The 27,259-nt window shown below is 37.5% G+C and overlaps 1 protein-coding gene across 5 annotated transcripts in view; it reads right to left on the bottom strand.

Moving 5' to 3' along the window:
- LOC18444910 (TOM1-like protein 3) overlaps window positions 1–27,259 on the bottom strand; it is a 51,143-nt gene that overhangs the window by 1,116 nt on the left and 22,768 nt on the right. For 4 of the 5 annotated variants that reach the window (XM_006855064.4, XM_088851554.1, XM_020673958.2 and 1 more), the window contains 3 exons: window positions 15,483–15,564; window positions 615–700; window positions 347–532 (listed from right to left, as the gene is read on the bottom strand). In XM_006855064.4, coding sequence (XP_006855126.1) covers window positions 347–532; window positions 615–700; window positions 15,483–15,564 — 354 coding nt within the window. Of the gene's footprint in view, window positions 1–346; window positions 533–614; window positions 701–15,482; window positions 15,565–20,208; window positions 20,284–20,375; window positions 20,449–20,609; window positions 21,266–27,259 lie in introns of those variants that run through there. The other variant, XM_088851556.1, reaches the window with a different exon arrangement.

Genomic DNA, 27,259 nt, shown 5'->3' with positions numbered 1-27,259 from the left:
GGAGCTGAGCGGAAAACCACACAGGCAATAAGCTTAATTTGGACAAAACAAATAAAACCAAGGTGGTGCAGAGAGCATGAACAAGAACATCTTACTTATGCATTACCATAGAAATTGGCATTTTCCCCTAATGTGATGCATAACTTGATATACTCTTAAGTGTCATGATGTTTTGAAATGCAAAATCTGATTCCATTTAACAGGACAAGAACGTGTAATGAAACCATGGAAACATCCTAAAATTTAAAACCATCCATCATGCCTTAATAATGAATACATTCATGTGACAAACTGTCACAAATATTGCTTAATAAAACAGAATGTAACCACAACATATTTTATGTACCTATGAGTTAGATGGGCTAAATCATCTTCACTCTCATCTTCCTCGTGATCAACATTGACTAATGGTTTTGATGTGAGGATTTGCTCGCCATTTATGGAACTCCCTTTCAAAAGTCCATCATGCTTACATAGCACACACTGCAGCTCGTCATTCAGCATTAGACCCTGACTGAGAAGTTCTTCATCTCTGTAAGATAAAGCAACAGTTACAATCGATTGCAGCACCTATGATTGTGAAAACTAGGGTAAGAATAGGAGATTATCCATACGATGTACTGTTCACCAAAAGCATGACTTGTTTTTGATAAGCCTTGCACTGTTCAACAAGATCTACAATAAGCTCTTCCTTTACTCCCTGCTCACAAAAGGTGAAAGTACCAGACAGTCTAAGGTTGACGGAAGTCAGGTAGAAGAAAAAAACTCGACTTAAACAAATAAAAAGAGCCATCACTTAATAGCCTTATAACACCTTCATTGAAAAAAATAGTTGAGAACACTACACTACACTACAAACAAATCAATGCCAGGTTACCCATAATGTAAAGAGATAAAAAGCTCCTTAATGTGAATAGTCGCAGCGAGGAAAGGTAACAAAAGCAAAGGCATGAAGAATAATAATCATCCACATTTATAATGATAGGCTTGATAAGCTACATATGATTTAAGGCAGATAATGGACTCTGCGAGGAACTATATTTTTCAAGGTCATATTCTTTTCCAAATAATATAAAAAACATAAAAACCTCCTTAATGTGAATAGTCACAGCGAGGAAAGGTAACAAAAGGAAAGGCACGAAGAATAATATAATCATCAACATTAATAATGATAGGCTTGACAAGCCTCAAATGAATTAAGGCAGATAAGGGACTCTGCAAGGAACTATATTTTTCAAGGTCATATTCTTTTCAAATCTTTAGTTACACGACCTTATTGGTAGGCAAAATTCTTCTCCCAAACTTTTAACATTCACATAGTTTTCTGCAGGCAATTCCTCATGGAAAATCAATTGCTCACCACACCCTATTGTACCCCTAGGTGTTCCGAAGGCATCACAATGCCCGCATCGAACAAATGTTTATTAGAGTGACACGAGACTAATGGATAAAATTATAGATAGTGAGATATATATAGTAAGCCATTTCTGGGATGATTGTTATTAGATAAGAATTGCAAAAGTCTGAACTCAAATACAATATTCAACAAGTCTATTGGGGCTCGAACGCCCCTTCTCTTCTGAAGAGATCCTTAGAGCCATCAAGGAACTTCGCCAAGATCGAGCCCTAGGCCCCAAACGTTTTCTTTAGCCTTGTTTAGTATCTTCTGGGACTCGTCCAGACCTGATCTCACCTCGTTTTTCCACAAATTCCATTCCAGGGGCAATATCCAGGGTCCATGAGCGCGAGCTTCATAACTCTGGTCCCAAAATTGGAAGGGGCAGAAGACCTCAAAGACTATAGGCACATTAGCCTGCACAACAGCTCCTACAAAATCCTCTCCAAGGTCCTTGCCTCCCTCCTATGAGACTTTCTTTCTTGGGTTATTTCCCTGAACCAGGTGCTTTGTCGAGAATTGATAGATCCAGGATGGGGCTCTAGTAGCCCATGAGTGCATCACCCATGGCACCTCTCACAAATCCCATAGATAGTGATCAAACTTAATTGAGAGAAGGTCTACGACCATGTTGGCTGGCCATTCTGGACAAGACCCTCCTCAGGATGGGATTCAGAGATCGTTGGAGGGCCTGGATGCTGGTTGCATTTCCCATCCTTACTAATGGCTCCGCTAAAGGTTTCTTCCCTCTTCTAGAGGGAGCCAAGGTGACTCCCCCTCACCTTTCTAATTCGCTGTTGTGGCCGAGGTCTTTTGCAAATAAGCAGTACCAGCAAGGTCTCTTGAGAAGTTTTCGTATCGGCAACAGAAGTCCATTAATCTCGCATCTCAAGTATGCCAATGGCACCCTCCTCTTTTGTGATGCAACCCATCAACAGGTTGGCACCCTGCTCCTCTATCTCAAATGCTTCCAACTAGCCTCCGGCTTAAGGGTCAACACAGCTAAATCTGAGTTGATGGGAGCTGCAACTGAGGCCCAGGTTGTCCATGACCTTGCTGGTCAACTTTGCTGTGGGGTGGATCAGCTGTGCTCCAAATATTTAGGTTTTCCTTGTCTATCAACAAACCAAAGTTGCAGCTCTGGAACCCTATCATTGAAAAATTCGACCGCGAAACTCACTGCTTGGAAAGGCAGGTTCCTATCTATAGCGGGCCATATCACTCTTATTAAGGCATTCCCCTCTCGCCTGTCCCTGTTTATCAGAAGTCACTATTCCAAATGCCATCAACCATAGTGGCCCGCCTTGAATGACTCATGACTTATGAGGAATTTTCTTTAGTCCCCTTGTTTTTTTTTTTTTGTTGGGTGGGGATGGGGGTTGGGGAGAAATTCCACCTAATATTGTAGGGCTGGTTGCCTATCCAAAGAGAAAGGTGGCCTTGGCATCTGTAGCCTTCGGAGATGCAGCTTTGTCCTCCTCAGAAAATGGTGGAACTTTGCTACCCAGGAAGACCATCTCTAGAAAGAGGTCATCTGCCACAATTACTGTTGTGTGGCTTCTGCCTAGTTTCCAAGGGTTTGGTGCAGTTTACTATCCGCTACTTTACTATCCGCAGTTTACTGTTCCAAGGCTTCTGCCTAGTTTCCCAGGGTTTGACACGGTTTCCACAAATGGTGGAGCTTTGTCCTCTGGGGCTTGGCACAGTTTACTATCTGCTAACATCTCTTCAAAGAAAACATTACATCTCAGCTTAGGACATGTAATAAAGCAAAATTTTGGGGCAGCCTTTAGATTGGGAATTCCACCCTACGGGAGTGATTTCGTGCCTGCCTTGCTCCTGCTATCACTAGATCTTCAGGCTACAGTGGCTGACCAATTCGAAGTCTTTAGCAACTTGAGCATTTGAAACTTGAAAGCCTTACTTCAAAAGTCCCTCTCGGACCAAGAGCTCTCCGACTTTAAGTCCCTCTCCTCCCTCCTACAATCAACCTTCCTCCTTGTTACAAATGAAGATATAATCGTTTGGATGCCAGCTGGTTCTGGTAAGTTCATGGTGTCTTCATTCTCTATTGGAAGTTGCAGCAGCTCCAACGTTTCCTCCAACTCCGCCTACCCTTAGTTCTAGAACCTGACACAACTCCATTTCCCCAAAGATCCAAGTATTAAGTTAAATAGCTATACCAGAGAGAGCCCTGATGGGGGACCCACTTCAAAAAAGGTGTTTGCCAGTACCAAACATGTGAAATATGTACAAATAAGGAGAAGAAACTAACACACACCTCTTCATTCATTGCAACATGGCATGGGCCACGTGAGGGAATTTGCTGCAGCTCTTCAATTGGACATGGGAATAGACATGGGTGGTCTGGCCATGTGCTGTGTCGACCTAGAACAACATTATTTAAGCGGGGTGATTTGGTTCAAGTGAACGGCTCTAAAAGGGAAAGGATAAGGCCCAAAAAGACATGGATAGAAGTTGTGTAAAGAGATATGGTGACTTATGGCCTCACTGAGGCTATAAACCTTGATAGAGCGACATGGCAGAACAAGATTTGTGAAGCCGAACCCAAATAGTTGCGATAAGGCTCGGATGATAATAATGATGATCAGGGGTCCACCCATAGCATAGTTATTGGAAACGATTCTGAATCTGAATCGAAATCATAGAATCACGACCGGCTAGAAGATTCATGTTTTCGGAATCGACGTCCAAACAAGAGGAATTGTGGTAAATGAGATTCCTATTTTTTAAGAATTGAAATTCAACCAAAATGGAATCAATATCCCTATATAGATGGAATTGAGATTCATATCTCTATGGAATCGAGTTTCCAACCTATTTGAAATTGACCAATATGGAATCAAGATTCCTTCATTTATAGAATCGGATGGAATCGAGATTCTGACATCTTTGGAATCGAGATTCGTACCAGCTTAGAATTGAAATTCGACCCAGATTGGAATCGAGATTCATAGCAGTTTGGATTCTTTGACCCATCTAACAATCGAGAATTGCAACCCCCTTATCATAAAGCGTTAAGCAAACACATGAATAAATATTGACAAATTTAGTAGTTAGTAAGAAATTACCTATTGGACCAATACAATGCATCCTTAAAGAATTAAGCAAAGCAAGTGGACCACCACTTTGGCTTCTATTAGTCATTTCATGCCAAAAAAGATGACTACGCCTTGTAGTTTGAGATTAATGTCTAGCTCGACTAGGTCGATGCCTTGAAAACTTCTAAACATCACTTCTACAAAAAAAGCAAAAAGAAAAAAAGAAGTGGTAGAATTCCAGCAAACATTAGGGATATGTGCCTGTGGTATTACGGGTGAAGGCATGGAGTATTCATTTTTTAACATTCAAGTTATCACATTTTAATACTCCAAGGCTCGGCAAAAGAAGTTATAATTACCATTGTTATCTTCAAAAAACATTGGAATGAAACTCATTAAGAACTGAATTCTAGACTTTTGCATTTGAATGTTGATTAACTTCAGTAATGCATTCATTGGATTATTGTTCATAGCACACATGAACTATAGAAGATAATCGTCTCCAGTTTTGGTTTCCAAATAACTCAAATCAAAATCCATAGATATTTAAGCCAATTTATAAGTCACACATTTATGCACCTAGAATATAAGTATTTGATTTTGTGGTATTACGATTCCAAAAAAAAAAAAAAAGGATCAAGGTTCTATGAGGGTGGAAACAACATTCCATGTTTGATTAGTTTGTTGTTTCTTGCATCTGTGACAATACTTCTTATTCAGGAATCTGGAATAAAAAACAATCGAAGCGATTATTGCTATTTATAGAAACTAGTTTCAACAAGTGTAGAATTGAGATTCACCAATTGAGGAATCGAGAATCAATAAATATTAGAAATGAGATTCTATAAGTGTTGGAATCGAGATTCATGAAAATGGGTTTGGTGAAGATTCCTTATCAGAATTGCCGAATTGGGGATTCAAATTAGAATAGCGACCTTTGGTGACAGATTTGGGTAACTATGGGTCCCCCCATTTTCCTTATCCAAACATATTGATCACGCAGACTCCATGTTGGCCGAGGCCCTTTCCATACTTGAAGGCCTTAAAAATATTAACCAGAATTGAAACCACATTGGGGTTGGGGTCGTTGCGGGGTATTCCAAGAACATCATCTCTCGAGCTATGATAGGTATTATTACCATGTCCATGGCAGCTCGCTCACATCTTTGATGAAATTTTTGATCTCTTCAAGCCTATACACATCTGCTGGTGACAAACGTAGCGCGATGAGAATTCCAAATTCAACAGCTTTGGTAAGAATGAAGCACTTTCAAGAATCAATTCGGGGACCATTCTGGCAAATTTTGAGCTTGAATAAACCGTAAAATCAGCAAGGAACAAGCCTAACACGAACACAAGTCGAAGAACCCTATGGTTTCTTCTCCACACCCCACGCTAGGATTAGAAAAGCTCAACCTTTTATTTCTTTTGCAATTTCGAAAATCATGTGGAATGACCCTCTCAAGGCCCCACACCTATATATTACTTTTTATATATTATAATCTAATGTTCAAAGATATAAAATGTCCATACGAAAATTAAAATGACCTTAAGAACCCTTACTTAAAAAAAATTGCATTGATAACTTTAACCCTATGAACAGTACATGTGAATAATACTGATGAACAATACCAACAAATAGTAATCAGTGAGCAGTAAATAAAAATATAAAAAATCCTAGAATCTTAAAAAACTTAAAAAACCCTAAAAATGAAACATACAACTAATATCAAAATATACATTCTTTGCAATCAAATAAAAATTAAAAATGAGAATAATTTTGTCTTGCACCATTCTTCCCTGGTTTGGATAAAACTCGCCCTAGACTTTGAAGTGTGCTAAGATGAATTTAGCATCAAAATCACCTTCTTCAACCTTTTTATTTGTTGGCTCAAAAATTATTTGTGGCAAGAAGAAATCCCGAAGAAATGAATCCTGATATGTGAAATAAAGAATTGGTAAAAACTTGTCAAATTTGGCTATCCCTGAACTCGTATTGAAAATTGCGTAGGAAAATTCAAATTCAATTTTCTGGCCTTTAGATGCTTTCTTGACATCTATTGCAATACACTTTGGAACTAGAGCCACAATTTGTTGTTTATGAGTTGATCACACTTTTACTGCGCTATTCTGATTCCAATACCTAAATCTCTTGAATGCCTCTTCGATATCCTTGAGCTCTTCTTCTTTTTCTTCGTGAATGGTCGGTCTAACCATGAAAACGTCATCATCATTATAGATTGGATCTCCTACAAGATCTTATTCTTCATCTACATAAGTATCAAAGCTTGATGGTCGATCCCAATCTACAACCTGCTGATTTTTATAGAAACTATACCAAAATAAAAAATTTCCTTCAAATTGAAAACCCTAAAGTGAATCCTACATCAAGATCTCCTATCACTTTTCTCTTGACCCTACTCCTCACATAGAGCACGTAGATGAAAAAGGTGGTACTCGAGATCTTGTTGAGTGGAAAGATCACCGTCTTGCGCATGAATGACACTCGCAAAATGTTGTGCCAGCTGTTGAACTTGCCTTTTAAGTTCCTCAATTTCTTCATCTCTAGGATCACGAAGTGGGTCTGTAAAAACCCCCTCCATGGCCCCTTTTCACTGCCATGTGTTCACTGAAATCACTAACCCTGTACAGATAATAAAAAAAACAACAAGATGTAGGCTGATTTGGAAAACATTGCCCCCCTAACCTTGATTGTAGTTTCCCGACTTTGTTATTGAAGAAAACATAAGCTCTAATACCAAATTGCTGTAGAGAAATTGAAAGAAACAATAAAATCAGCAAGGAACAAGCCAAACACAAACACAAGTCAAAGAAACCTATGGTTTCTTCTCCATACCCCAAGCTAGGGTTCCAAAAGACTAAGCTTTTCTTTCTTTTTCAATTCTGAAAATCAAATGGAATGAGCCCCACACGTCTTATAGATTATAATTTACTTGTTCAAAGACATTAAATGTCCATAGAATAATAAAAATGACCCAAAAAAGTCTTAACCTAAATAAAAACGTTCATAATAACAAATTTACCCCAATAAAGAGTGCCCATCAACAGTACCTATGAATAGTAATCATGAACCCTACCTATGTATAGTAACCAATGAAAAATAAATAACAACATAAAAAAAAATCCTAGAATCCCTAAAAAACTTAAAAACCCTAAAAGTAAAACCTATACCAAGATAAAAAATACATATTGTAAAATTAAATAAAAACTAAAAATAAGAATAATTTTGTCCTGCATCATTTCGGTCCAGAGGCTTCCTATTTTTTAGGATTATTGTTGGTTGTAATCAGTGTAGGAAAAATCAAACAATAATGGTTAACCAGACATGGGCCCGAAAGCGATTCAACAGGCCTAAACAGTTCTAGCCAGGCAAGTCCTCGGCAGTCAAAAAAGTGTTAAAAAAGTACAAAAATTACAAAAACTATCTAATAAAATATGAAAAACATATATAAAGAATGATTAAACAAAGCACATCCAATTGAAGCTCAAAATTAATGCAAAAATGGATTTTAAAGCATTGATTTGTGCCGAGGGGTATTTTTGAAATTTTTTTAAAAAAGATGGGAACATCGAGCCGATTCCGATCTACAATCTATGTCTTTTCAATTGTTTGTGATGTACAAGTTTTCAAAAACACGGATTTGAGATCTGGCTCAGAAATGAGCCACGCCCAAGGCAAATCCATTTTCTTTTTTTTTTCTTTTTTTTTTTGGTTATTTTGGTGGAAGGGTTGGGTCTCTCTCTCTCTCTCTCTCTCTCTCTCTCTCTCTCTCTCTCTCTCTCTCTTTTGATTTTTTTTTTTGTTTTCTAGAAAATCTAAAAGTAACGTTTATAGCAAGTGGAGTAACACATTCTTTATAAGGTTTAAGAATAAGGTGTAATGCAAGTGGAGTAACACCATGCTATGAAAAGTTAAAGAAATAAGGTGTAAAGCAATTAAATAACCCATGCTTTATAGGGAATTTTGAGAAAACATGAAAATGTAAAGGAATTAAATAACCCCAAGCTTTAAAAGAATTTTAGAGAAACCATGAAAATGACACACCTAAGAAAAAACCTAATCAATTCCCAATAACTCAAAAGGAAAGCAATCATCCAAGGTGTGTAGTTTGTTGCAATCAAAAGTGACCACCACCAAAACCGATAAGGTAGGCCTCAATGTCAATGAATGGAAAACAGTGAGAATACACCCAAGTGAATTAGCATGGAATACCTACTTCTTCGGTACAACCACCATTTGAGTTCAGCTTTTAAAGTCCAGTTGCAGATTATAGGCACCAAACAAATTGAAACAGCCACTGTAGCTACACTCCATTATCAAATGGTGTATAGATTACAGAACCATGTTTTTGACATAGCTACCCCTTTGTCCCCAGAACAAGAAAATACAGCACTGTTTATCAAAGTTGATAACAATTCCCAACCTGTCTGTCATTATATTCCTAGACAAATCTCTCGAGAAAGGTTGCTTGAATTAATTCCATCTATATGGGTGACAAATTATGAAACTCTTCAAAATCAATGTCAGCCATTGATGCAATCAGATTCTAGAATGACTAGAATACCAGATGGAACTGTACAGATAAATTTCCAAAATCAAAGGATAACAGAGAACCAGACCAAAGAAATATTTCCAACCCAATTTCATGGATTGCTTGAAAAAGTCCCCGTTGTTGCTTTTGATAAAACAGGAAAGCCAGTTTATGAACAAAAGACTGCTGATGGTCATAACTGGTTTGATACTTGTGATTGCTCTACTTGTTGTGAAGAAATTTTAGATGATTTTCCAAAAGGAAAAACAAAAAGAAAAAATCACAACAAATTCTTCATCAAAGAGATATGGAAGGAGATCCATCTGTTGATTTGCTTGGAGAAAGCTCAGGAAAATGGGATTACAATGTGAGATATGCATGTTCAAATCAAATATCCAAATTTTCTGTTCCATAAATAGTTCCTTCAGGATGGGATGATGCAGGAGATAACAGATTCCAAACTGTTTGGCTTTTGATCCGCAAAGTTCAAATTATACCTCAAATTTTCCACCTTTACATGATTTTGAGAGACCCCATGAAAATGAAAAGCATGTATGGAAAATTAAGAATCCCAATGCAAGAGACAACACTGGTTTACAAAAGTCCACTCCAACCGAAGCTAGCTTAAATTGGCAAGCTGAGAATGCTAAATCTCAGAATTTAGCACTACTTCAGATAGAAGAAAAGCAAAATGCAATGTCTACCCAAATGCAAGGATTATCAGGTATAATAGTTCAATTAACAGAAAGAATTCAATTGTTGCATGAAGAATTGATGAACATCTTGTATACAGTAAAAGATATCAATGAACAATCTTATTTGCTAGCTCAAAAAGGACAAGAGAAAGCCTCTTTGGAAAAACAACTTCAAAGCCTTGAAAAAGACCTTTGGAAATCACAATACCAATTCCAATATCCTCAGTACCAATACCAATCCCAATACCAACCTTTGTTACGAATACCACATACCCAGGCTTATCCCACTTTAAAAAATCCAGACCATTTTCCTCCCACAATAACTCTTTACCCAGCCACTGGTATCATTTCTCCCAGAAATTATGGTTTCAGACCATTAAGAACATTTGAGCAGGAAAGACAATCTCCTGAAGCAATGTTTTTCCCCCAATTAAGAAAAAAACCAAATATGCACACCCCATCTTCATCCCAATATCCAATTTCCAGTCCCCAAACAACTTCGACACCAACCATAGTCCATCCTTTTATTGGTTCCCAAAAACCAAAACAAGAAACCCAAATGTTTCAAAATTCTGACACTGAATCAGAGGTAGTGGCCTCTTCTGTGCCGGGTCAGAATAATATCCCTTTTAAACCTTTAAATGATATGAGTTCTTTTCTTAAGAACTTAACAAAGGAGCCTGAAGTTAATCTTCAAAATGAAACCCACTCCTCAGATGATATGACTGATACATCTGAAACATTTGCTGAAAACACATCTTCTTCTTCTAAGGATTCTGAATCCTTATTGATGATGAATCCTCCAGAACAACCACCTGAACCAGACCCTTTAATGGAAGAAGACCTCAGACCACTTAACAACCAAGAACCTCAACAAATCCCCACATATGGTGACTTCTCCAAAGGCTTTACAATTGATGACATTCCCCCATCTCGATGGAATGACAGATTTAAAGAAATCCAAGGATGGATGCATTCTGAAATGCTCAACCCGGCTAATTCTTTAGCTGGAACAATTTCTAAAGTCATTGTCAGATTAAGAGGAAGACTTTTTGACTGGTACATAGGTCTTGGAGAATATAGGCAAATGCAGTTGAGAAATAGTGAGTCCATTATTGAGTTTCTTAATTATCTTGTTGTTGAATTCTCAGGCCCAGTGAAACATGAACAAATTGTTGCAAGAGAAGAGTTTTTTCAACTCAAATGTTGTTCATTCAAGAGACAAGATCTTGAAAAACACTTTTCAGAAATGAATAAAAGCTACCATAAGATAGGAGGAATTGATGACGTTAATCTAAAACAATTTTTTCTTGAATCTATACCTCCAACTCATGGCAAAGAAGCTACAAAGACTATGGAAAATCAAGGGCTTATCATTCAAAACACCAGTTGTGGTGAATTATATCAATATGTTATCCATGCCTTAGAAAGATTGTGCAACCAAGTTGAATTTGTCAAAGAAATGGAAAAAAATAAGCACCTATTAGGAAAATCTTGTGATAAACCATATCTCAAGATCAAATGCAATTCAGAAAACAGTGTGCTTGTCCACCCAAATGGAAAGATGACAAAAACCTCAAATACCGAAGGCAAAAGAAAAAAATTCAAGAGATTTAAGTTTCTTAGGAGATCAAAATTTCGGAATTCTAAACACAAGAAAGGAGATAAATGTTACGTCTATGGCCAAAAGGGGCATTTTGCAAAAAATTGCCCTAATCAGAAAAAGAAGAAAAAGATTATCCACCTTCTTTCACAAGTTTTGGATGAAGAAATTGATGATGATTTAGAGTCTGTGTTCTCTCTTGATGATGAGCAAACTTCAGAGACCCTATTGTCTATTGCATATCCAGACGACAATGAGGTAAATGAAATAAGTAACACTCAAATCTCAGAGATATTGTCTCCACAAGAAAGTCATGCAGAAATAGCCAGTTTACCCTTTCAACCAACCCCAATAGCCTTGGTCCAGATACTTCCTGAACATTATGCAAAACCTTTATCCATAACAGCCTTTTTTGATACAGGAGCATCAGCAAGTATCTTGAAACCAAATTTACTGCCAAAACAACTTTGGGAAACATGCAACCAAACTTTTCGAGCTGTTAATGGTGAAAAATTTACAATAAACCAGATTAGCAAACCCATTTTGATAATCCAGCACTTATTATCCAGCACAAACTGTTAGGATCCCATTTGCCCAATAAAGAACTATTGCTTGGATTTGATGTCCTACATCAGGTAAAACTCCAATGGACCTCCAAAGGATTACATTATAGGAACCTAACCTTACCCTGGATTACCTCTTTAGACCAACCTTACAGTTTAGAAACCGTTCGACAAAAAATTTAACAGACTGCTATGCAAATTCCCATACTGAGTTTCTCAAAAAATGCAAAAACCCTCTTTGGAGAAACCAGAACTTTTATGTCAAACTACCCTTCAAGAATAATGAGGACATAAATCCCACAAAAGCTCCCCACAGAGGTTTAAATCCTGAACTTTTGAAACAAGATAAACTAGAAGTTCAAGATTTGATAAAGGAACAATTGATCGAACCTACAAGTTCTCCTTGGGCTTGTGAAGCCGCCTTTTATGTAAATAAAAGAGCAAAACAAATCAGAGGAAAACTTAGGTTAGTAATCAATTATCAACCTTTGAATGCTTTTCTTGCAGATGATAAATTCCCTCTGCTAAACCAAATTGCACTATTCTCTCAAATTTCTCATGCACACATCTTTTCTAAACTTGATTTAAAATCAGGTTTTTGGCAAATAGGAATTCATCCTGATGATCGTCCTAAAACAGCTTTTTGTTTACCAAATTATCATTTTCAACGGACGGTAATGCCTTTTGGTTTAAAAATTGCACCCACTTACTTTCAAAAAGTTTTAAGCAACATTTTTTAACCAATCTCTACACAGGCACTGGTATATATAGATGATATACTCCTCTTCTCTCTAGATCTTGATAGTCATATACTTCTATTAGAAAAATTCTATTCCCTATGTTGTAAATATGGCATTATGCTTTCTGGAGAGAAATGTGTTTTTGCTACAAAAGAAATTGACTTCCTTGGTATGCATTTCCATAACGGAATGTATCATACTCTATGTGGAAGTAGAAGGAATCCTATTAAAAAGTAATTTTCTTACACTCTTCCCAAAAACAGAGGCAAGTGTTGCCTCCAACATGGCATTACATGACATTACTAGAAACTAGGTCTAATTAACCACAAGCACAAGAAAATCCCTCTCTTAAAACCATTCTCAACCAAAAACTCATAAAACTTCATGAAATAACATACTAACTGCCACTCTTGGTCCACAACCTCTTGATTTTCCGAGGAAGTCAAATCTCTAAAAGTTTCTTAAACATTTTGAATTTATGCAAAACTTCAGCTTTAGACTACAATTGAGGTAAAGCCAAGCAACATTGTTGAAGTAATCAGCAGAAGGAACAAAGTCAGATATACATCAAAGGGATAAAAATGCGGCTTTACCCTAAACTAGTGCTCCAAAAAGCGGCCAGCCTAGCACCTAAGCGAGTCAGGCGGGCCTGGGCGAGGCAAAATGGACAGCCGCCCAGGGGCGAAAATGCCCCTCAATGAGGGGCATTTTTGGGTTGTTTTTTTCTTTAAAAGATAAGTATGTAAAAGGTGTTTAGGTTCATATCCAACCAAATCCCATTTGAACCATTTTAGAAAGATAGACACCTAAAAAAAAAATTAGTATTTTGTGATTTTCATGAGATCGAAGGGCTGCTCAAAGTTATGAGAAATCGATCCAAACATCACTTATTAAGATTAGATTTAGTTTTCGAGATTTTTTAGGACTATTAGATGGTTTTATTAGAAGATTTTGAGATTGGAAAATATCTCAAAGGTGAAAGTTTGATGATCAAGCAATCAAGGTTAGTAAAAAAAATTGGGTTTTAGATTGCTTGTATTATTTTGAGATGTCTTCTTCACAATCCAATAAAAGTGTTGATCTGGGTTGGAAATATGGCTATAATCCGAATCTGTCAAATAAAATTGCATAAGATGCAATTATTGTGAGAAGGATATGAATGGGGATATAAACCTGTATAAGAAACATATTGAAGGAATCAAGGGGTATGTTGCCCCATGTAGAAAAGTTCATGATGCTATTAGAGAAGAGAAATTATATGCAATAAAAACAACAAAAAAAAAAAAAGAGAGAGAGGCATCCATAGCAAAGTTGAGGTCTAGGGTTCATGTCAATTTTGATGACGATGATAGTGATCAGGAGAGGTGTGAAGAGGTGGATCAGCTTGTTATATCCCAGACTACGAGGTCTTGGGTCAGGGGGCCTATGGATTGTTTTCCCCTGGCCTGACCCTGAGGTTGCAAGTGAGAAAACAAAGAAGCAAACACCAATTGAAAATATAATCAAGAAGGAAGAGAGAGAGAGAACTGCACAGTACATTACTAAATGGTTTTTATGAGGCAGGCAATCCTTTCAATTTTACTCGCCTAAGCAGCTTCTACACCTCGATAGAGGCCATTGGCCAATTTGGACCTGGGTTGAAGCCCCCAACCCCATATGAGCTTTTAGAGCCTCTTTTGAAAAAATAAAAAAGACGTAAATGTCGCAAGGGAGATTGTGTAGTCACAGAAAGATACATGGGCTCAGTATGGGTTTTTTGTTATGACTGATACTTGGAGTGATACGAAGAGAAGAAGCGAGATAAATTTGTTAGTGAATTGTCCTTTAAGGACCGTCTTTTTTGAGGTCTATTGATGCCTCTGATGATAGCCATGATGCCCATTACATATTTAGAGTGATGGAGAGGGGCATCAAGGAGGTTGGGGAACATGTCATACAGGTTGTCACAGATAATGTTGCTCCTTATGTTGCTGCTACTAATTTGTTATGCATAGCTTGCACTAGTATCTTTTGGACACTATGCGCAGAACACTGTATAGACCTCATGCTTGAGCCTCTTCGAGCTTTAAGCAATAGTTCAGGTGCAGGCTAGGACAATTATGGCTTTCATTTATAGCCACACCCTCACCCTCAGCATGATGCACTGATTTACAAAGAAAAAGATTGTGAGGCTCAGGGTCACAAGATTTGCTACCTGGTAGCTATGCCTCAATAGCATATATTTGAGGAGAGTCCAGTTGAGGCAGATGCTTACGTCGGATGATTGGAGAGCATGTAAGTGGGCTAGGGATCAGAAAGGGAAGAAGGTGAGAGATATTATCCTTTCTAAGTTATGATTGCAAGACCTTGAGGGCATCAAAACATTCAACCAGAAATGGGGGAACATTTTGGTCGTCGAGCGTGACTCAAACAACATCACATCTTGAGCATCACGTGCCTCTGCCTGCCCCTGGAGACTTGAACATATTTGTGAGCAAATTTTTCATATCTGCATACATAGTTGCACCTACTTTCAGCTACATGATGGGAGGCAAACTCTAAAGCAGACTCTCTCACCAAGGACGGACCGAGATTGAGAATCCACAACAAAACCAGTTTGGCAACTTTTTTACTCAGTTCCAAAAAATTTGCATTTTCTTTTGCTTTTTAGATCTTATAATGTACAAAATGCTATCATAAGCACGTTTGTTTTTAAAAGTACTTAGTGCCTGTCTTATAAGAATACAATGTTAACGATTCAAACAAAGAGGGAAAAAAAGGAAGAAAAAGTTTACTTGTAAGGAGGCAAGAAAGTGACAATTGCTTTTTGCAAGTGGTTGGGAAAATTCAATCAACTGCGAGAGGAAATTATGACCGAAGTTTCTAATTACCTCAGTATTGCTAGGATCCAATGCATTAAGCATCTCCATTAATATGTCAGCCACACTCCGAGCATTTTGAATCTCTGCCATGCTGCATCAAGAAGTAGTTCACCAGATTAACAAATGGCCATCGCAGAATAGAACAAGGATCAAATAAAAAATATAACTAGCAACTACAAAGTTAAATAGGACGAAGGTCTCAGAAACAACTGAAGAACATTTCCACACATCACAACTTGCATTATGTCAAAGAGGAGAGAGAGAGAGAGAGAGAGAGAGAAAGAGAGAGAGAGAGAGAGAGAGAGAGAAGAGAGAGAGAGAGAGAGAGAGAAAGAGAGAGAGAGAGAGAGAGGAGAGAAAGAGAGATGAAAAGAAAGAAGCAAAAAAAGAGAGAGTGACTTGAGAGTCCAATTAGGTCCCTGCACCTATCAAATCTCTTTTACATTAATGAAATTAGATAAATGGCAATACTGCTCATATAAATTGGAACTACGACACACTGGAACTAAGACACATAGGTCCTAATAACTTAAATGAAACAAAAATAAAAATAAAAAGAGTTCTAACACACCCCTTCTCTGGAGCATAAATGTCACCTATGAGCAGCTTGAAAGAAATTGTTTGGAACAAATTATGACAAAGGCCTTTGGTGAAGATCAGCCTTGGATTTCACCTACATAGCAAACACCTGCTTCGTAGTAACCCTCTCTCGAATAAAGTGCCAATCTACTTTAATATGCTTAGTTCTCTGATGAACGTTGAATTGTTGGCCTCACAGTACATCATCATAGGCTCAACAATAACAAATCTCATCTCCAGCACTATTGTCTTCAACCACATCGATTTACATGCAATATGTGCTATTGCCTCCATATTCAACCTCTGCACTAGATCTAGCCACAATATTTTCTTCCTTACTACTCCATGGAACCATATTTCCACTAATAAAGAGACAATAATATCCCATAGTAGACCACCTGTCAAGTGGAGAACTGCCTAATCAACATTTGAGTAGCTCTCAATGGTCAAATGATTATTTAACTTGTAAAATAGACCTCGACCTGGAGTTCCCTTTACATGCCTCAAATTCTATGTACAAATGTCTCTTCAACTGACCGATTCCTTCTTGATCATTACATGTAATGACAATATCATCAACATTAACAACTAAGACAATCATCGTGCAGTTCTGTCTACAGATAAACACTGAATGATGTGCATGGCCTCGTCCAAATCCATATGCAACAACAATTTCACTAAATTTCTCAAGCCATGCAATGTCGAGGACCACCTTAGACCGTAAACGGCTTTCTTCAACTTACATGCCTTGTCTTACTCTCCCTGATCAACAAACCTAGATGGTTGCTCCATATACACCTCCTCTTGTAAATCACAATGCAGGAAGGCATTCTTGACATCAAGGTGCCACAATGACTAGCCCTTGTTTGCTGCTAGAGATGTAACCAAATGAACTGCATTAAGTTTAGCAATAAGAGCAAAAGTTTTAGAGTAAATCAATGCCAAAGATTTGGGTATATCCTTTTGCAACCAATCTGGCCCGTAATCTTTCAACTGTGCAACAGGCTAATATTTTATGGCCAAAATGCAACACACGACACCCAATAGTCCTTATTCAAAAAAGCAACTCAATAAGCCCCCATGTATCATTCAAGTTCACCACGGTCATACCCTCTTCCATTGTTTTCTGCTACTACTATGAGAAAGTGCTTCCTGATGAGACTTACGGATAGAAATAGATGAAAGAGCTAAAGCAAAACTCTGATTGGATGAACATAAATTTGTAAAGGTAACAAAATGAGTAATTGGATATTAAGTACAAGACCTCACACCTTTATGGATGGCAATAGGTACATTATTATCATCTGATACAGAATGTGAGTAAGAAGCAATAAGTGGATCCATAGACAAAGATGATGATTGAGCGGATGGCTAAGTCGGTGGAGAGTGTTCATCCTATACTTTTCTTCTCATGTAAACCTTTATGGGCCGCCTCGATGTGTAGAAGTAATAGGTTCAACAGGGCCAGGTAATTGAAGTGAAGAAGTATCAACAGGAATACAAAGAGAAACTATAAGAGATTGACTTGATACTCCTTCCAGAGCTGGATAAAAGATGTATGTATTAAGGATACGACCCTCTTATGGAAAATAAAGAGTATTCTAAAAAAAACACAACATCAACACAAACAAATTTCTTTCGAAAACCAAGATGATAGGAACGAGAACTTTTCTGGAGGAATGAATACCTCGATAAAACACACGAGGATCTAACTTATTAACACGTGAAGAAAATAAACACACATAAATCATAGTTGTTGGGAATGGGATTGGAAACTGTTCCAGAGTTAAGCCAGGGATCAACGGATTGAAGCTATTGAGAAGATGCCTATGATGGGGATCGACAGTCATACATCCTCAAACATAAGGAAAACGATCCATGTATATTAGAGATTGACTTCCTCAATTAGTTAAGATTAATATTACAATAATTGGGAATGAGATCCTTTGATTAAGATCTGAAGTTCCCAACCGCAAGTTTTATCAATTCCTTGAAACCACAATGGGAAAAATGATCCAACTTAGTATGGAGCGATGGATAAATTTTATAGGAGCGAGGTTCATTAAGTTGAAAAACAAGGCACTCTTGTAAGTTTAAACAGGCTCCCTGGCTTTACGTAATCTTAAATTTTTGTAAAATAAACAATGAACTTAAAATTATTCCATAGTATTAACATATTTAAAAAATATATTCATTTAGTAAATTATGGCATTTATAGTTTGTGTAGTTTGATTCTTGTAAAGTACCAAAACATGTGTCGTCATCTTTTTCTATGAATAGGAACAACACAGTAATATGTAATAAAGTTTAGCCCAAAATATTATATACATGAAATAATTTGTTGTTTATTGAGGTTTATTAAATAATAGATTGCCCATTAGCAAAAGGGGTATGGAGCGTTTCGTTATGGATGATCATGGGGGGATTTTATGTAGTGTGAAAAGTTCCAAATTATTATAAACTATTTACCTTTTAAGAAAATATATTGCCTTTAAGGAAGCACTGAAATATAAAAGTTCTTGCAATGACTACCAAAGTTATAATGCAATAGAACCTAGATGCAATATACGGGGATCCTTGTGTTACAATGTAATACAATCTGGACCCCATGACTCCTAGGACTGAGAACCCTATCATTTAGGAACTAGATCCCAAAGAAGCTGGGGACTCAAACACATGATTAAAGGAACTCATTCCTTTGAAAATGGATCAAGATCCTAAATTCCAAAAAAGTGATCCTTGGAAGATCCCTTTCTTGGATGTTAGGATTGAGATCCGAAGGGATTGCCTACCAAAGTATGCCATTCCGGTAACTATGACCCAAACACACAAGGAGGAACAACAAACAATGGAGAAATAGGAAAGAGAACAAAGTGTGGTTTTTTTCCTTTCAAAATTGAAGAGAGCATTATAAGATTAATTAGAAAATAATGAAAGAAAATTCGGCGGCCCAACGCCTAGGCGTGGACTAGGTGGCCTGTCCTAGGTGCCGCCTTGAAAATATGATAATTAATCAGTAAATATTTATTAATTCGTAATTATTAATTTATTGGTAACTGTTGATTAATAATTATTGAAAATGCTTTTTGCATGTGATAGTAATTATAAATGTATTGGTAAATCCAAACATAGTATTAATTCATAATTATTAATTTATCGAAAATGCTTTTTTCATGTAAAGTAATTATTAAATAATTGGTAAACTAAAAATTAATATTAAGTCATAATTATTAGTTTATCAAAAAAACTTTTTACATGTGATAGTAATTATTAATTTATTGGTAAAGCAAAAAATTTTATTGATTTGCAATTATTAATTTATCAAAAATGCTCTTTGCATATAACAGTGATTATTAATTTATTAGTAAACCAAAAAAATAGTATTAATTCGTAATTATTATTTATCAAAATGTTTTTTGCATGTAACAGTAATTATTAATTTCTTGGTAAGCCAAAACATAGTATTAATTCGAAATTATTAGTTTATCAAAAATTCTTTTTGCAAGTGAAAGTAATTATTAATTTATTGATAAACCAAAAAAATACTATTAATTCGTAATTATTAGTTTATCGAAAATTCTTTTGCATGGGATAGTAATTAGTAATTTATTGGTAAAAAAAACAAGTATTAATTTGTAATTATTAATTTATCGAAAATGCTTTTTGCATGTACAGTAATTATTAATTTATCGAAACTGCTTTTTGCATATAACAGTAATTATTAACCAAAAGATAATATTAATTCCTAATTATTAATTTATCGAAACTACTTTTTGCATGTAACAGTAATTAGTAATTTATTGGTATACCAAAAAATAGCATTAATTCGTAATTATTATATAGTATATACAATGAAATGGGGAAGGTGTGGGGGATCCAACTTTAGAAAAAAAGACAACACATGCCTCCTTTGGGTTTGGGCGCCGACCTAGGTGGCCACTTTAGCGCCTAGGTCGCTCAGAGCCCAAACTGACAATGCCATAAGAATGGTGAAGCAATAGAATGAAGTGTGACAAAAATCAAGTAATGATCCAAACAGTGCAAGCTACTTACTCATACTCGCCACTAATCGTCCTCCTTATCCTTAAATCCTTAAGAAACAAGGAGAAGGATAAAAAGTCATAGAGCAGTGAAAAGATTAGGTTAATTTACTTACAAATGACAAACTGAAAGGAAACATCGGAGCACATAGCATTGAGGACAAAGAAAAGGAAGTACATATAGTTGTACCCTGTCGAGACACAATAGACAGTGATCCATTAGCCAAAGTAACATAGATATTAGGAATACACTTATCTAGAAAAACAAAAATAGTGGACTCACCAGTCATGCGGTCGGAAGCTCCTGAGTCAATAACCAAAGACTTAAGTTTCTAAAGTGCAAGAAGAAAAAGCACCTAAGTTAGCAAAGGTGGTATTAGAAGTGGAAAGGTGAACAGTGGCTACTATAGTATTTTAACAAATTTATTATATTCTTCTTTTAAAATCACAACAAAGTCACCAGCTGAATTTGACTATTGTTGATGATCACTACATCCAATGAGATAAACATCATTACCCTCAAATGTTTGTGTATGTAAGGGCCACAATTTTCTCCCAAGCCAATATCGCAGCACGAGAAGACAGATGTAATGTCAAGCGAGAAGGCGTATGGAGTATTGCCGTCTAAGGAATTGCCAAGTGTGTTTAAGGAGCAGCACCGGTTGGAAGAGAAGAGAGCAACACCGGTTGGAAGAGAAGAGAGAGCAGCAACACCGGTTGGAGGAGAAGAGAGAGCAGCGCCGATTGGAAGAAAAGAGAGTAGCGCCGGTTGGAGCAGCACCGGTTGGAGCAATGCCGATTGGAAGAGAAGATAGAGCAGCGCCGGTTGGAAGAGAAGAGAGAGCAGCGCCGGTTGGAAGAGAAGAGAGAGCAGCGCCGGTTGGAAGAGAAGAGAGAGCAGCGCCGGTTGGAAGAAAAGAGAGTAGCGCCGGTTGGAGCAGCGCCGGCCGGATGTTTGATAGTGCAGCGCCGGGAGTGTCTTAGTCAAACATACAGCCTCTGTGCATGTCAGAGTCACCCCGTACGTGTCAGAGCAATGAGTGATTGCGTCAGCCACAGTGTTTTCCAACCACCCTCTCCTTTTAAGCGTTGGGCAACACGGGACTCTCCCATTTTTCCCTCAACTTTTCCCTCTCTCTTGAAGTTCATTGCTGCCCCTTCCCAGACAGCCCACTGGTGAAGCCAAGGAAAGCCCGTGAAGAAGTTAAGATTTGCGAGGATTTGTGATACCGTGAGAAGTCAAGATAAATGGGTTTAGCTTTATGCATCCATGAATGTTGTAAAAATGTTGAAATGGATTAGATGATATAAAGAAAAATGTGAAGAATGAATGGGTTAACATGAGGTTGAAGTTTCAGTTTGTGTTTCTCAATGTCATGACTGTGTCTACCACATGTTTGATCTTTTTATTTATGGAAACTCATGAAATAGCTCACTATGAGACTCCTTATCACGAATAAGGTTCCAAGTCCAAAGTGTAGCTTGGCTAGGAAATATTAAGTGTTCTTTAAAAGTATGTTAATGTGAGAATGTGAATTTCCAGAACTGTGAATGTTTTTACATCTATAGGTTCGATGACCAAATGGCATCCAAATAGGATCAAATCGGTCCCAAATGAAAGACGTGTGTATACTCCAAGTTTATTTTTTGTCATGATAATATTTTGTATGGATAAAAAGATATGGCCCTAAATGCCGAGGCATGACACTGTTCACAGTCGCTGCTATTTCCAGCAACTGTGGCCTTCTTTGGGCAATGCTTTTGACCTAGCTAATGGTATCCAAAAACGTTGACATTATCGCCATTGGAAAGGTCTATGAAAGAACTTAAAGTTGCATCTTTTGAGATGTTTGAGACTCCCCACGGATTTTGAACTATGACCTGAATTGTGCGAACATGTCACTGCACACTGTCGCAGGGAAATTTCCAGCAACTAAGGCTCACTTTATACTGAGCTATTGACCCATCAAATGGCACCTAAATTTCTTCAAATCACTGTTTTTGTAAAGAAATGTGTGTTAGCTCAAGGTTTTATGTTTGAGGCATCCTGAAACTCCCCCTACATCGGGAGCTACGCCCTCACTAAGAAGGGCATGTCACTATTACTTGTCACTGCATCATTGTATGACCATGCGACACTAAGTTGTCTTGATATATGATAAATGTGAATGTCATATGATAAATTCCATGAGAATGCCATAAAGATATGTAAATGATGCCGTGTAAACTGTACTTTGTAAGAAAAAAAGGCCACGAACGCGATAATGATGAAATGAATGAACAATGAATGCCAAATGCTACTGAGAAAGCTTATGTGCTTGTGATAGCTGATGAAATGCATGTCTTTTGCTAAATGCTACGACGCTATGATGAAATATGATTCATCTGTTATGAGGCAATGAATGGCCACTGCTTATATTGTTATTGATCACTACACGGTGGGACACTCACCGGTAGTGGATATTGTGCTGTTATATTGATGAGAGTGTTGACCACTACACATTGGGACCCGAGCCCTTTGGTAGCGGATATTGGACTTATTGATGGGAACATTAGCCGCTACGCGGTGGGACCTGAGCCCATCGGTAGCGAGAGCTAGGTTCACGAAAACAATGATGAGGATATTGGCCACTACGCGGTGGGACACTTATCGGTAGTGGATACTACTATGATATTGCCTGCTACGCGATGGGACACTCATCGATAGTAAGGAAAGGGATGTCGGCATATCCCCTAACCTGAATAATGATAGGAACGGGTTAAGGGAGAGGATAAAGGGTCCCACCCTAGAATTATGAAATGATATGTGATTGATGCCTTACAAGGCAAGGGCCTATCGAAACCCCAATACGCGCTGAGGACTGTGTGAGTGTGTTACGAAGTGGATACACCACTTGTCATTACCCTCGCTCCTGTGTGATGGTAGAGGTCTTAAGCAATGGGATTAGCTTAGCCTGATGGATAGGGTCTCTACCACGGGAGTAGGTGATTCAAGAAGTGCGTGGGTAATGATTGAATTTCTTTATAAGGAATTCTTAGCATTATAATGATGGAATGATTATGATTCCATTAATTAAAGGCTCTGATCACACTAATTTAGAGATGACTTCCGTTGAAATGAAATGTTCATATTCGATATCTTTACTTGATATGCATTTATGCTAAATTATAACTCTATATTGATAAACTGTTCCGTTGTCACATATGGATAGCACCACCACAGATGTATAACACTAGACCTGCTTACTGAGCTGTATAGCACATCCCATTATTTCTCCTCTACTTGTAGAATGATAGCGACAGGTACAGAGCTGGAAGTTCGTGTTTGGCGGCTGGAAGGCAAAGCTAGTGTTCTTGAAGAAGGTGCTTAGACCTTGTTTATCCCTGGTTTTGTTTGGTTCCTGGTGGTTATGTGTAATATTGGGCTTTGATGCACCAAACTGAATGTAATATTTTGGAAGATTTTTCTATAATGAATTTGGTGTGCGAAGTTTTTTCTTACTCTTCTGCTAGTTAAGCTGGTCGCTTTAGCTCTCTTCCATGGTTTGCTCGATTTCCAAATATAAAGGCGTTGAATCCACTCCTACTTGAGTGACAAACGTTACATTGAACCACGAACCCACGCTTGATCGCCCGTCGCCGCGTAAGGTACGGTGGTCGGGGGCGGGGTCGTGACAGTGTAACTAACTAAATTTTCCCAAGCAGGCTTACCAACCTTATCCCAAATTATCAACTGTACAATTGATACCCATACAATGCGTACACGTTTGAGTTCCAAGACCCCTACCTTCCATCACTTCTACCACGGCTTCTTCCTTGGTCACGACCATGTCCCCAACCGCTGCCTCCATTACCTCCATAAATATATTCAATGTTGATCCATCACTAACACTCGAGTAAGAAGACGGCGTAAGAGAGGCAAACATTGACACGTTGAATGAACACATACACATAATTGAGGCACAATAGCTTACTACTTGCCAAAATCTGCCCACGAACAGGATTGTACTTAAGAATTAAGATCCGATAAAATATTTGGAAACTATGAATTCTTCACGTTGCTTCCACTGTAATTCTACATAACCAGATATAAGCTGATAAAGATTTAACTCTTCCCACCTACCTCTAAAGGTACCATAATATTCACTCCTATTACCTTGTTGCAAGCTAAACATTTTCTCAAACAATTCATATACCCGAGAGATGTTCATATCCGATGAATATGTTTTTTAGTGTGTCCCAAATTTCGATAATGGAGTCAAGAAACATCACATTTGCATTTATTTGAGGTTCCATACTACTCCACAACCTAGTCATGATTATGTAATTCCCTCTTAGCCACTCATATCTATTATCAGAGTCACTAGGCTTGTCCTCAATCAATTACTTCAATTTCCTCCTAACATCAAGGGATACTTTAAAAGAATGAGCCCACACAATATAATTGGACTCATTTAACTTTACTGAAGTATTTTGTATCCCCACATGTTCAAGAAGACTGAAGGTCCTGGGTTGAATTTCATTAGCCATGAGTGTATGAAATAACATATAAAGAAGACAACCAGGGTGAACAGAATACAAGCACTCACAACAAGCCTAGTGTAATACTAAGAACCATAGTTCCCTTAAGCATTTTGGAAACCAAATCGATTTAGGAATCGGAAGCAGAAGATTCTTATTTTCGGAATCCACGCCCGTAAAAGAGGAATCGTGGGGGACGAGAGTCATATGTTTAGGAATCGAGGTTCGACCAAAATAGAATTGAGATCCCCACATAGATTGAATCGATTCCTAGCTCTTTTGAATCGAGTTCCGATCTAGCTGAAATCAACCAATATGGAGTCGAGATTCCTTCATTCACATAATCGAGAGACATCCATAGAGTCGAAAGGGAATTGATAGGGAAACAATACATGTCTCAATGTCATTCATTGACCGACATGCCATACAAGCACGTTTACATTATTTGTATTACGTTATTCTAACATCTTGGAGTTGCAATCTCTCCATTGGATCAATACAATGCATACTTAAAGAATTCAGTAGAGAACATGGACCACCACTTCGGTTTTTATTGGCCATTTCATGCCATAAAAGATGACTATACCTTGTAACTTGAGATTGGGTGTCTAGCTCAAGTAGTTTGATGCCTTGGAAAACTTCTAAACATCACTTCTAAGAAAAAAGCACAAAAAAAGTGGTAGAATTCTGGCAAATGTAGGAACTAGTTTCAACAAGTGTAGAATCAAGATTCACCAATTATGGCATCGAGAATCAGTAAATATTAGAAATAAGATTCTATAAATGTTGGAATCAAGATTCCTAAAATAAAAAATCGAGATTCCAGACTTCTCGAAAATGGGTTCCATGAAGATTCCTACTCAGCATCGTCAAATCAGGGTTCCGAATCGAAATCACGACCTTTGATGAGAGATTCAGGAAACTATGCTAGGGAACAACTCTAGAAAAGAATGAAAGAGATATTTTATCATTAGAATCTGAGCATTGTCACTTTCTTAAACTTGCACTAACTAGGGCAACACCACATTATCCAAATCTGAGTATTACCATGCCACCACTCTTTGAGTAGACTAGGGAAGCATCTACAATTCTCACATGAAAATTTTTAGGGTTTTGAGAATAACTCTAGGGAATCATCCACGGTTTCCCACAAACCTCGAAACTAGGCAACACTCCCTCTATTGATCTCGATCTTTAAAAAGGAATCACATAAATTGGATGATCATTACACTAAACAGCAGACCCACAGCGTACAAAACCCTAGGAAACACCCTAGGGTTTAGATCATATAGCCCTAGTTTCTTCTCTTTTTCTTTCTTTTTCCTTTTTAATTTAATCAAACACGCCAAGAGTCTAAACTTTTGATAAAAACAGCAAAGACAGTAAAAAATATTTAGGGGAGAGGAAAAGAGTAAGATGGAAGAAAAGATGAAGAGCAAGAGGAAGGAAGGAGAGGAAAAGAGTAGGATGGAAGAAATGATGAAGAGCAAGAGGAAGGAAAGGATCAATGCTCTGACTCCATTTCAAAGAAGCGAGAGAGAGAGAGAGAGAGAGAGAGGAAGAGAGGGAGAGATGAAAAGAAAAGAGAGAATAAGAGAGATTGACGTAAAAGTCCATTAGGTCTCACGCACCTCTCAAATCTATGTTAATGAAATTAGAAAAATGGATATAATGCCAGCTAGAATAAGGACATGAAAGACCTAATAACTTATATGAAAGGAAAATAATCATAACAAGACTTTTAACACATTAAATAGCTTGTGTTACTCTACAACCAATGACTCTAAATACCGGTATAGAATAAACATGTCGATATTAATATCCAATATGCATCACATAGGGAACCTCAAATCTCTAGAATACAATATCGATAGGAATAAAATGTCACGAAAGTTACATCCACTGAAATATTGAAGAAGTACCACTCCTACGTTATAGTAACCAAAAAATATGTATCATCTATCCCTCGATTGCAATCAATGACGATAATTAAGAATTTCAACCATACAGTGGTGTGGAGCATAACATTGGTTCAATATATCATATAAAGTAGAGACCATAAGGTTATCCCTGGGTATATAAAATAGAGACCATAAGTTCTTAGATACAGCCCATATGACAACCCAATTCGATAGCAATAGAATGTGGTCCAATTTTAATCTGATGCACAATCAACGTGTATGGAGTATGACAAATTCAGTATGGTGCAAAAGGAAATTTCCACAGGTAAAATGGAACTTTTAAGATCAACAGAAGACTAAAACCTTGCTATTATGTAGGTGAATGGTTCCGAAATTCAGCTATAACAATGTCTATCAGAAATCATAGAAATGGGCTCGAAATGAACTATGCTCATTCTAGTATGTATGGGAACCAAAAGGCATGAAAAGAGCAAGTATTAATTCATGAGGGGCTCAAAGTGAAGATTACCTTGCTGTAAATGAGCAATGGACAACACAGAAGGTGGCTGCGGATCACCTCCAATATCTTCTTTATTGCTCAAGAGAAGGTTGTCATTGTATGCACCACAGCCAAGGTAGAGAATGGTGGGGGGGCATCACTCTATATGCCTCTCCATCTCTCTCTCTTATAATCTCGCTCAAGCTCTAGAAAGACCACACCTTGGACGTTTGTAATGCTCAAAAC

Source organism: Amborella trichopoda, chromosome 11 (assembly GCF_054954075.1).
Source record: "Amborella trichopoda isolate Santa Cruz 75 chromosome 11, AtrichopodaSantaCruz75HAP2 v2.0, whole genome shotgun sequence".
NCBI lineage: Eukaryota > Viridiplantae > Streptophyta > Magnoliopsida > Amborellales > Amborellaceae > Amborella > Amborella trichopoda.
Note: the sequence above shows the minus strand (reverse complement) of the source record. Positions and strands in the feature narration are given on the sequence as shown.